General features: G+C 40.9%; 2 protein-coding genes across 2 annotated transcripts; one reads left to right on the top strand and one right to left on the bottom strand.

The window, feature by feature from the left end:
- The first annotated feature begins 228 nt into the window (after positions 1–228).
- nfkbiab (nuclear factor of kappa light polypeptide gene enhancer in B-cells inhibitor, alpha b) lies at positions 229–3,561 on the top strand. Its single transcript, XM_053510389.1, has 6 exons — positions 229–571; positions 1,617–1,722; positions 1,816–2,023; positions 2,159–2,247; positions 2,381–2,662; positions 2,951–3,561. The coding sequence occupies exons 1-6, from the start codon at positions 336–338 to the stop codon at positions 2,978–2,980; spliced, it is 951 nt and encodes a 316-aa protein (XP_053366364.1). The 5' UTR covers positions 229–335; the 3' UTR covers positions 2,981–3,561.
- Positions 3,562–7,801: 4,240 nt separating this feature from the next.
- Positions 7,802–11,512, bottom strand: psma6a (proteasome 20S subunit alpha 6a). The gene is made up of 7 exons (XM_053509160.1): positions 11,333–11,512; positions 10,695–10,789; positions 9,484–9,565; positions 9,233–9,388; positions 8,893–9,071; positions 8,691–8,785; positions 7,802–7,990 (listed from the first exon to the last, which is right to left on the bottom strand). Exons 1-7 carry the CDS (start codon positions 11,406–11,408, stop codon positions 7,933–7,935), a joined length of 741 nt encoding a protein of 246 aa, XP_053365135.1. The 5' UTR covers positions 11,409–11,512; the 3' UTR covers positions 7,802–7,932.
- Positions 11,513–12,536: the final 1,024 nt, after the last annotated feature.

The raw sequence follows: 12,536 nt of genomic DNA, 5'->3' as shown, positions 1-12,536 counted from the left end.
AGGCGGGAATCGAACCCTTGACCCTGGATGTGCAAAGCAACACAGTGCTAACCATAAGCCGCGGTGCACTAAATCCAGTCATTTTGTCTCTCCATTTTGTTCACTAACCAAGGGGAAGTGCGCTAGGAGAGGAGGAGTTTCTAACTGGATTGAAACAAGGCCTTGAATAAATTCTCTACAGTGCTGGAAATCCCCCACCCGGACCCGGAGCTCCTCCTCTGCTGCACGCGGAGGTTAAACACTCCTCCACCCGAGCGGATCAGCTCAGATCAGATCACACACCTCACACACACACACACACACACGCGCGTTCGCACTCGTACACTGAAACAATAATGGCTCTTTATCGGAACGCGATGGATTATGGTTCGGAAGGGCACAAGACGCACAAGGCGGGAACTGTGATGGACGAGCGGCTGGACAGCGGCCTGGACTCACTGCGCGAGGACGACACAGAGGCTTCCTGCAGCAGCGCGCGCCTGGAGCCCGTGATCACCGGACTCAACGAATTGAGTGTTCAAGAACCGCACGAGGAACATTGGATGAAAGTCATCACGGAAGACGGAGACACGTGCGTGGTGACCCTTTAATTATGTTTATTTTTTTTTTGTTGTTGTTTCTGCGCTTTAATTCCCGACTTGTTCGCTAAAACGGAGAACGGATGAACCGCGCGCGCACAGCGCAAACAACAGCAGCAGCAGCAGTAGTGTGTGTGTGTGTGTGTGTGTGTGGGATTAAGGCTGATGAAATACGTGAAAACGTGGAATTTACACGCGCATGCGGTGTTCACGCTAAAGGGTGCTAAAGGGTATTCAGTGTTAAAGTGTTACTGTACAAAGCTTTCATCTTGTGTGGATTTAATCTCTTTAAAGGGAATCGCATTGACGCGCGCGCGCACACAGTCGGAGCTCTAACTCCCAATTCAATACTATGCTGCTGTTTTTGTAGTATTTAATTTTTAAATAAGTTTGTATTTAATATTTTCCATTGTAAATGTCACCTCTGTGCACACACACACACACACACAGTGCACAGTAACACTAAATGTGCAGTCAGTGTGCAATTCAGTATTGAGTATTGGATTAAATACCGCAGCAGGTGAATCCATGTAAAGTGTTGAATAAACGGTCTTGGTGTTCATTCAGCAGCCTGAGTGCCAACCAAGTGCACATTAAGGGTTAATTCAGTGCAGAGTGTAGATATTTCTGCTGTGAAGCAGTGTTTCGTCTGTTTAAATACCTTAGTGTTTATTGCATTATGTAACACCACGATGTATAATCAAATATACAGATAAAATACATGCATGTTATATGTTTCGGTTTAGTTAGTTGCACACACACATGCTCTGCAGGGAGGATTGTTCACTGTACAGTGTTTTGCACTTTGGCTTTGTGCATTTGTGTGACTCTGTGTGTGTGTGCGCGTGCGCGCGCGAGTGTGTGTGGAAAGTCCCGGGCTGTCTGCCAGTAAGGCCCTTCTAGGAAAAACACCACTGCCTGCAGAAAAAAAAAGTCTGTGCTTGTTTTTCCCCAGTGAGCCGTGTGCAGCAGCCCGAGTGTACAACCTTTGGTTCCATTTTCGTCCTGACTAATTGCTCCTTATTTTCTTTATCACAGGTATTTGCATTTGGCTGTCATTCATGAAGCCCAAGACATGGCAAAAAAAATGATTGAAATGTCGATCAAGCACCCGTTCCTGAACAAACAGAACTACCAGAGACAGGTACAATACGCAAAAGCATGCTCTGTTTTTTTTTCTTCTTTCTTTTCTTTTAAGTTGAAAAAAATGCAAGACATAATCGTGATCTTTCCACAGACGGCGCTGCACTTGGCCGTGATCACAGAGCAGCCTCTGGTGGTGGATCGTCTCCTGAAGGCCGGCTGTGACCCCACATTGGTGGACAATAACGGCAACACGGCTCTGCACATCGCCTGCAGGACAGGGTCTCTCCCATGTTTCGGGCTCCTCACGCAACACTGCTTGGAGTACCTGCCGTCCATCCTGCAGACGCCCAACTACAGTGGTGAGCTCCGTCCTCACAATTATCAAAGAATCTAGCTTTCTAGGTCCTAACAGTAGTGCGAGCTATGACTCACTTAATATTGTGTGAAATTATTCCTTTAAGTAAAAAATTGCATTTTTTTTTTTTTTTTTGCAGGTCAGAAATGCTTACACGTGGTGGCTGTGCATGGTTTTCTTTCACTGGTGGAGAGCCTTCTCTATTTTGGAGCAGATATCAATGAACAGGTAATAAAAAAAAAATAATAGTAATAATTATCTCTCCTGATTAAAATGCAAACCAAAAGTGTTAAACTAATAAAAAAATCATAAAGTGTAAATATTCATAAATAAACCTATTTAATGTCTTTTAATGTCTCAGGAGCAGTGTAATGGCAGGACGGCTCTCCACTTAGCCGTGGACCTGCAGAACCTCGAGCTGGTGAAACTCCTGATCAGCAAAGGCGCTGACGTGAACAGCTTGACATATGGTGGCCACTCTGCGTATCACCTCACGCATGGACGGCAGAACTGCGCCATCCAGAGAGCGCTGCACGACGTCACGGATCAGGACCTGCGGGAACTGCCTGAGAGCGAGAGTGAAGACAGTGAGGACGAGTGCGACTACGACTACGACAGCAGTGATGTGTATTCTGATGATGAGGTGTGTTTTTCAAATCCATATTTCAAGTCTATATTCAAATCACCAGTAGTGCCTTTATTTAGAAATTTGCAGTAAAGTGATGCATTTTTGTTCGAATAAATTTTTGCATGAGCATATTAAGGTATTTACGGTGGCCCTGCTGTTCTGTAAACTACAGTACACAGTTACTTGGCAGATCAGGCAGCCACTATATTATCTTTAATTAAGGGACACGAATAAACAGCCACCATATTCTGTACGTTTTATCACTGTTCCTGCTCCTAACTTCAGTTTACCTTCTTTCCGCAGTATGATGACATTAAAGTGATGGGGCAGTAGAGGAGAGGAGAGGTGGTTCGGAGAGCTGAAAACTATAAAAAAAAAAACGTCCAGTCCTGTGAGAGGACATGTGGGACAAAAGGCTACAGGAGGACATACCGAGATAAACGTGATCCTGAGCCAGGAACATGCAGGCGGAAGGCCACGGGCGCCGAGAGGAAACGTGCAGGAAGATAAGATGAGTCGTAAACAAACAGAAAAACATAAGAAGAAAGCAGATGTACTGCTTAGACGTGCTCCGGTACCGGGATTCAGCATCATAATTCTCTACCAACATATCACGGTTTACGATAACATCACGAAGGGCATGTCTGCCTTCCGGCGTAAACAGATCCAAAATAAGGACAAGTGGAGGACAGCTGGGACGATACAGTGTGTTAGATGCATTAATGGCGTATCGTCTACCTGATAATAGGCACATGCCTGGTGTCTGAACTGAAGCTCCGCCCCTGTATTCAACTGTAATATAATGTTTATTGACAGAGTTATTTTTATATGTGTAAATTTGTACAGATATGTATCCTGTTTTATTGTTTTGGAAATTCCAAAATGTTCTGTTAAATTAAAACCCCCTAATTGCGCATTGTGTTGTTCCTCTTTCTTCTCTTTATGGAGTGTGTGATGGAGGAGTAATGATGGGGGGACGTGGGATGTAACTGGAGCTAGTCTGGCATTTTTGTGTGTGTGTGTGTTTTATGGCTGTGGAGAGGAGTATGTGTGTGTGCACACATGCACACACACTTGGGCTTCAATCAGCTGAGAAAGGCTGGAATTTCCTGTGGGGGATGAAACACTCAAGATTGGCAACGCTAAAAATTCCCCATCCGAGTCATCCGGCCTGCCGAAATTCCAGATATGAGACACTTCTTGGAAAAAACAAAACAAAAAAAAAAACGCTCTGCTCTGTTCTGTGAATCTAAATGTGATGAGTGACGCCATGTTTTCCCACTGTGATGCCTTTATATAGTTTTCAGCCTCTTAGTTTAAAAGCTAAACCACATGCACATACTCAGCAGATTTAGCCTGCATGCTAAACTGAGCCCTGATTAGCGTCAGAGTGGAAAACAAAAGAGGAAAGTGGCACGTTATGGTGGAATACGCAAGCTCGGAATGTACGCAGTAATATAGTGACGACTCATCAACATCTTTAAATGATTTCTGTTTGCACAGGGTTTATTTATGAAGCTCAGGGGGATTTACTCAACAAATCAGCAATGAATAATCCAGAAATAGTGCAATAATGCACTAATAAAACACTAATAATGACTGAAAGAACTATACAGTATAAAATACAGTGTGTACTAGTAAGGTAAAAGGAAATAAATAGTTAAAGAAAGTTTTACCTGATTTATAAAATCAGAAACAGATTAAAGATTTTAGTGTTTATTTAAATTTTTTCTTTCTTTTTCTGTTTTATATTACACAGATAGCAGCTAAGTATCCATCTCATAGCTAGCTTTTTAACTATGTTTGTTTAGCTAGCTTAAAAACACAACCCTGTATTTACAAGGCTAAAGAACAAGGAATATTTTGAAACTCATTTCATTGTGATGGTTTGACGTAAGAGTTGGGTAAGAGTTCTAGACCACAGAGTGCCTGATTTTAGCCCTTTTGCATGGTTAGCGTGACTTGTTTTATTTTTACTGCTAGCATGACTAGCAGAGGCGTGCCCTAGACTCAACATTATGCCCCTTTCTGTCCAAGCCAAATATATTACTTAAAGGGTGGCAAAACTTCTTTTTTGGGCTGTCAGACATGCTCATAACAATATGATTATGAACAAATAGAAATTAGATTATTATTTTGAGCCACTTTTGAGAGTCTTTCATGAAAGAAGTGCTTAAAATCAAGCTTTAACTCAGGCTTTATATTAATCACTTGGTCTCATTGCTGATGCATATTTGCTTCAGTTAAAGAGATTTTCATTTAATACATTTTAAAATGGACTGTTTTATTTTAAAACATGTATTATTAAGTAGATTTTGAAGAAGAAGAAAAAAAACAGGAAACTCTGCAGTGCTACAAATTTAAAATACTGTCAGCCTTTTATTTCCCTTATAATACACCAATGTGCAAAGACACTTCATAGTTTTTTCGAAAACAACTTGTCACTTGACTTGACCAGATGCTCTTTATTTCCACTTTAAAAAAAAAAAAACAACAACAACCACATAGCTCATTTTAATAATAAGAATAAACCCTGTTTTTTAAGATGGAGGAAAAACTTTAAATTACTGCTTTACTTCTGTTACAAAACTCTTACACTGGAGACTCCTTACACTACTGACTCCCCCTTACTCATTCTCTATACCGCTTAACCTGTACATGGACACCCAGGACCCTGCATGGGGTGCCGATCCATCACAAGACATACACACTAAAAGCAAGGACTCGAACCCTTGACCCCGGGTGGTGCAAGGCCACCGTGCTGCCCTTCTTCAACTAATGTTACAGAAGTTACAGAAAACATCACTGTACCATCAATTACACCTTTATAAAAATCTGTTTATTATCTGTCGTACATATCCGTGTGAATGAGCCGTAACTATAGAAACAATGACGTCTTAGAAAGTGATTTTATCAAAACCAGAGAGCGCAGGAGTTAAAAAAAGTTCAATAACAGTCGTTCGTTACGATGGTTTAATTTCAGACTTCCCTTTCCAAAGGAGACTGCAGTAAAGTGTAAACATGTAGTGTTAGCTGACATTCTCACTCCACACTGATTTTGTTGTTAATGTAAATGCTGCAAGCCTACCGAGTGTGACCTCTGCATGCTTTAAACTTCCCTTTACAGTAAACGCAGACGGAAAGGTGACGCGTGTGGTTTCAGTGATTTAAATACAAACCTGAGAGATGGCACGGGGCTGTACCTTCGTCTCAAACTCGAGCATCACTCTCCTGAGAAAACTTACACACTCATGCAAATCAGAGAGTCAGAACTCTCCCTCTGGAGTGCACGCACACACACACACACACACACAAACATAAGTGCAAGAATCTCAGATGATTCAGCTTCATCCGAGAAACGTCAGCTGGAAAAACCACCTCTCTTTCTCTCCCTTTATCTCTCTATATCGATCTCTTTCTTACTTGGTTTAACTTTTTTTTCCGGGGATTTATCGTATTTGATTTATTAACCCCGAATCCGAAACGTCACCTCTATGCAAATACTGGGGGGAAAAATCAGAGGGGACGTGTCAGGCACGTTTCATTTACATCTCAAGGGAAGCACTCAACAAACATACTCACTGTGAGAACACTCATGTAAATTCTTCTGACTAAGACAGACAGACAGATACAGTATCTAAAAGCTTTCCTGGTTCTCTGCTTGTCACTTTGCCGCGACATATCTACGTCGAACTTCTTTTTTTCAGAAGGTGTCGAAGAATGTTATTAGCAAGCTAAATAAAAGAATTTGAAGAATTTTTAAAGAAGAGGAAAAGAAAAAAAGTTGATATCTGAATATAACTACTGGCACCCTTTCTAAAGATATAAGGAAGCTTTCTAAGAAATCCAATGCAACATTTATGCGTTAAAAATTAACAAAACCATAATGATTTTATGATTTTCTTTACCAATGGTGGCAAAATCTTTCTGGCCCTATCTGGATTTTTAATATTATTATTTTTGTATTTGTTTATTATTGCACTAATACAAAACATTTCTGATTTTCAAACATCAGGTTTTCCACCACAAAATAAAAAGTCAATAAAAAAAAAAGTCTGTCAAAAAAGAAAGCAGCACATTATGTAAGTGACCACTTTGACCAAAGAAAGGAAGCTGCTGGGTCTTGCATGCAAAAAAGAAGCAGGTGCAACAGTCAAATTCCTCAGGTGTCCTACGGGTGGTTCTGTAGGATGCTTAATAAAACTTGGGAGCTAATTTCCCAATGAAACTGCAAATAATGACCTTCTATTGATCCGGCTATAGGTTCTAGTTAAGTGATTTCTTGATTCAACAGCTCTGGCAGTAAATCAGGCATGGGTGACACGTGCTTTCTAATAAGTGTGGTTAATCAGTTCATGTCAGTACTCCATGACCATCTCTTTTGCATGTGCCTAAGAGCGTTGCTCAGTACTGTATATGCAATGTGCATAAGATGACAATTCATTTACTTTTCATGCTCTGCTTGGCATTTAAGGTAAAAAAATTTTATGTTTCTAATAATTGTAATTTTAAAATGTGTGCTTTTATTGAATTGAAATTTATGCCTTTTGGAACTCCTTGTGTTTTCTACAGAAATGTCTTAAAATTATCACAATATTTTATCACCAGGTGGTTTCATAAACTATGAAACCACCTGGGCCTCGTGCAGACTAGCAGAGATGAAGAGAGATACTGACTGATACATCGTTCAGTCAGATAGGTAGAGGGACAGATGGCTTGTTGAATGCTGCTGTAAGGGGAAAGTGAAGTGTTCCACACAGCACAGGAAAATATATGCAGATGCAGAGTGAGTGATAAACACACAGACCCCGTGATGGAACACACATCTTGACGCTCAGGTGTCATCCTAAACCAGACCGTTAACGTGGACTTCAGGAGCCTTGTCTCGAACCGCACTTCAGTGACAGCAGGCTGGAGAGAAGAACCTTCTTTGTACAGTGTGTTTACAGGACAGCGGTGAGGAAACTCACACAGGAAGTCGCAGGTTGCTGCAATAACCCACTCCTCAGAACACGACCAGAAAGCGACAGATTTCATAAAACACTTCACGAGTAAAATAATGCAGGCCTGGAAGGTTTATTCCTGGTTTAAGAAACATGTTAAATATTCTCTTTAGTCAGAAGAGCTTAAGAAAAGAAAACCAGGAATGAGAGATTGTCAAAACAGGTGTGTTTTATTGAGGTGTTGCAGGAAAAAGCAAAATAAACAGCAGAAGGCGGGGCAGAATGCGACCTGAATACCGTCGATGTGACGTAGTGCTTCTTAAAAACTCGACGTCTTGGTTCTCAATCGCGCTCAGACAGGGTCACCAGATGGGCGTCGATCTCAGACTGAGACAGGATCCTGGGACGGAAATAACACACGATTAAACTTACAACACAACAAAATAACGCATCCCTGTCTACATTACCATCTCTTATGCAACGTTTAAGCCTTTGCTTTTACAGTATATAAAAGCGCTTGTTTACTTATAGATTTAAGTGCTCTTAGAGTGTAGTCACCTTGAGCTTACATGTGCCTGAGTAACCACCGTGTGCTGATGAACAACAAAAGATGGAAACCGTTTTCGTTAATTAAACAGGCAATCTCTACAGTAAGCGCTGTTCATGCTCAACTTCATGTTCAACTTCTCCTCTGCAGCAGAGGTAATTTGGGTCTTGCTTTCCTGGGAAGGTCTTCATTAGAGTCAGTTTCATCATGGTGCTTAAAAAAACTGTTCTTGCAAAAACTGTTCAAGAACAAATGACAAGTGACTGTTGTGGGGGTTACCCAATTCCCTAATGCCATCCATACGAGTTATTTCGTTGTATTGAAAAAAAAATACAGTATTGTTCTAGAACGTAGAAAATAAATCCAATCTTCTAAAGAGTTCTGTATATCTATATATAAAACACGAGTGATTTAGTTAGTCACAGATGCGTCTACTCAAAGGTGAGAACCTCACACAGGTGAAGCTCAGAAAATCTGGTGAGTAACCCGATTGTGAACACCAGGAACTAATGTAACGTTTGGTAGCTTTTTGGGTGGATCCGGTTTGACTTACCTGAACCTGGGTTCTTCTGTAGTGACCACACCCACTTCCAGCTCGGAAGGTTTGAAGTCGATAGACAGGACTGTAGACAGACAGCTAATTGCAGTCTGTCCCAATGAAAAGATTTTTTATAATTATATATAAAACACTTATGTATTTAAATTTTGTAGGTAAAAAAAATATGTAAGACACTCTGTGTAAAGGACATTGTTACCTCAATGGTCTGCTCAAAGGTCCAATCTAATTTCTTCTTGATCTTTTTCTCCAGGAAGCTGGTGGCCTCGGTCTGCTTCACGCCTGCGGCCGTGGCTTTAAATCCGCAGTAGTAACCCGCTGGGTCGCATTTATAGACCTGTGGCCCACACTCCTCATCCACGCCCACCACAATCATACCTGACACACCGCAGAAAGCTCCAGTTAGCCAAACTTATGTCACTCTAACTCGTAGTGCAAAAGTTCCTGCACCCTGAACACAAAACCAAGCTGACAGAAAAGTGTGATTTAAAGCAAGACATTCAGTGTAGCGATGTGTATCCGTGTCTGGTGTAACTTACAGCAGCCGAGCGGCCTCATCTCTGCGTTCTGCGTGTACACCTGAGAGATGTCTGCGATCCTCTTACACAGCATATCCACCGGGATCTCATATCCATACTTATACATCCAGTTAGCGGCTTCGTAACGAGCTCTTTGTACCTGTGACCTGCTGTCAGCTACACACACACACACACACTTATAGTTATATTTAATGCTGTAAACAGTTAGTGTAAGAAATTACTTCCTGTTCTTAGTAGTAAAGTGCTCACACCTGTCATGCCCGTCATCACGCAGCCGATGTTCTCTGTTATTCTGAATAAATGCGTAACAGTGGAGGAGTCCAGTAGTTTATCCTAAAGACGATAAGAGGGGAGAAAAAGCGCTGAGTCCTGGAGATTAACGATGAGAATTCTAGCTTTGTTAAATGAGTCAGATCATGAGTAAACAATTTCGACTACTAAAAAAAAGAGCTTTTTTACTACACTAACTGTCAGTTGTAGGATAAGGGGAAAGTCTGTACAGTCATGCTCACAACCAGTCACAAAAGCACCTTCAGCAAGACAACACATCTGTTCTAAATTGCATCTGAAGCATCCTTGTTTTTTTATTTACAGCTACAAAGCTAACTAGCTCACAACACAAGGCTGGATCCCAAATCAAAAAAACAAGGGATTCTACATCCTACATAGTGCACTAGCTTTCTATTTAGCACTATTTGGACTTAACCACATAACCAAGAAGTTAATGGAGCCGATATTCTAAAGTGGAATAAGTGGAAATATAAAGAGAAACTTATGAGATTTACAAGACTGTCCACCACCTCCATGGTTTATTCTATTTACATAATACTGACAAGAATTTAAAACTACATTCACCCCTGTTAATTACACTAACTGTTGGTCGTCAGCTCTGGCAGTTGCGTTAGTTCGTTGCAGCAGGTGCAGAAGATGATGTTTTGATAACTGGTTCAAAGAAACAAATCATAATTTGTTAACAATAAGTGGTGTATGTGAAACTGCTGAATCTGCCAATATCCCCCAAATGAGGATGGGTTCCCTGTTGAGTCTGGTTCCTCTCTAGGTTTCTTCCTATTGCCATCTCAGGGAGTTTTTCCTTGCCACCGTCTCCCTCGGCTTGCTCATCTGATCATTTTGATTTTATACACATTTTCTCACACTTTTTAAACTCATTTCCCTAATTTTATTTTGATTCTGTAAGGTGGCTTTGCAACAATGACCATTGTTAAACCTGTTATATAACTAAAATGTAACTGAATTGTATAAAAGCAATATCATACTAAATGATGGTGCCTAGGACTGCATCACAGCTGTGCTGATATTCACCACAACATCACTCGCTCTATTGCAATATTGCTTGATTAAACTGACAAAAGTATGTTACTGTGCACTGTTGTGTGTCTTTGACTTCCTGAAGAGAACGAAAGAAAGAAAAACTAATGTGTGTTTCATTAAAACGTCTTACGGGAACTTTTTTCTGAGTGACGACAATGGCGCAGTCTTTCCCTCGCACTGCTACCGAGGTCAGTCCTCCCTGATTAATGGCCTTGAATGCATACTCTGTAAGGGAAAAAAAGATTATTTATCCAATAGTGTAAAAAAAAATTCAAAAATCCATTATTGTCATTGCACTGTTGTCTACATAGAGGGAAAGCAGCATTAAGAACTGCCTCTGGATACAGAAGTGACTCGTTACTACAGCACTTTTACACACAAATAATGATGCTTTTAATATTAATGATGTTTATTAGTGACTACTAATGTGCAATAGCAATAATAATAAAAATAAAAAGCTATGTATATAAACACACACATGCAGCTCCAGTGCTAAGCTCAGTCTGTGTTAGCCGTACAGCTAACTGAGCTAGCTTCTCCATCCTTTAATAATAACTTCAATATCTAAATTCATGTTTCTTCATTTTCTCTCATTTAATTCTATAAAAGGTTACACTTCTTTCCAAGCACTGCCATGAAATTAATAACAACTTGAAACACTACACAGGGCAAATTTAACGCTAAGCTAATGCTAGTGCTGCTCTCCATGACTGAGCATTTACACACTTTCGCTTTCTTCACCACACTGTCGCTAACACAATCACTTACCGACTTGATAAAGCCTGCCCTCCGGAGAAAAGATTGTGATGTGGCGGTCAAACCCCGCACTCGAACCCCGAGACATTACGATTTATTTATTAAAGATAAATCCACAAACTCTAGAGCCGGGTATTTCTTAATTTAGCAACTTTTGTCAGTCCCTACCCGTATTCTAATAAACCCGCCTCCTCTAATATTATTGGCTAACAGTCGCACAAGCGTTCTGAGCATCCAATCACACCTCGTGAAAAGCCAACACAAGGAGCCAATCCTGAGAAGGAGGCGTGGTATAACGGGAATTCGGGTGGGATTAAAAAAAAAGCACAACATCTAGTAGCGTGAAGTGTTCTACAACCCCGGAAATACTTGCGGCAAAATTCAAGATGACCGATGCACATCCGGGTTACGGGACAGTCTGACGAGAAAAACTTTTGGAATGAATATACTGTTAAATATCAAATCGAATTCATATTTATATTGTGAAATGTTTTCCCCCTTCTTTTATGGAAAAGAATATAAATCATTTGTAAATGTAGTGTGTATAGTAAAAACATTGCCAAAACATTAACTATGTTATGTTACATTCCTTCATTTAATTTCTGGGCGCTCAGAAACTAAAACTGTGTGTGTGTGTGTGTGTGTGTGTGCAGTTTGTACAAATCTATACTTGAAAGCAGGGGCAGAGGGGGCTCTGTGGTTAAGTTGGTAAGTTGTTGGACTGCTGATCAAGAGGTCCCCAGTTCAAACCACGACACCACCTTTGTTGTCCCTTGAGCAAGTTCCTTTGCCTAATACCCCCTCACCCCCAAAGTGCTCGGTTATAATCGGTGTTGAGCTGGCAACCGAATCCTGTAAATAAGAACCAGCGGACGTATATCCGTTGTGTATATAGACAGAACAAATCATCTATACTTGAAGGCAGTACATGTCACAGGTGTTCCTCACCTGCTGTAACAGTTCATCATTTACAACAGAAACGGGTACTTACAGTATACCTCATTGCTACTGAAACTCTGGATCAGACTGCAGAGCGTCTACAGCGATAACATACGACAGGCAGAATTAGAGACTGCCGAGGCGTTCGAGCAGCGCAACAAATTGACTGCACACTCCTTTCGCAGGTAATGGTAGCACACAAGTCTCATGATCAACAACTTGCCACAGATTTTAGGCTGGATGCCCTTCCTGATGCAATTCTTCTTTGGACCAACAA

This window comes from Clarias gariepinus, chromosome 13 (genome assembly GCF_024256425.1).
Source record: "Clarias gariepinus isolate MV-2021 ecotype Netherlands chromosome 13, CGAR_prim_01v2, whole genome shotgun sequence".
In the NCBI taxonomy this organism is placed as follows: domain Eukaryota; kingdom Metazoa; phylum Chordata; class Actinopteri; order Siluriformes; family Clariidae; genus Clarias; species Clarias gariepinus.
Note: the sequence above shows the minus strand (reverse complement) of the source record. Positions and strands in the feature narration are given on the sequence as shown.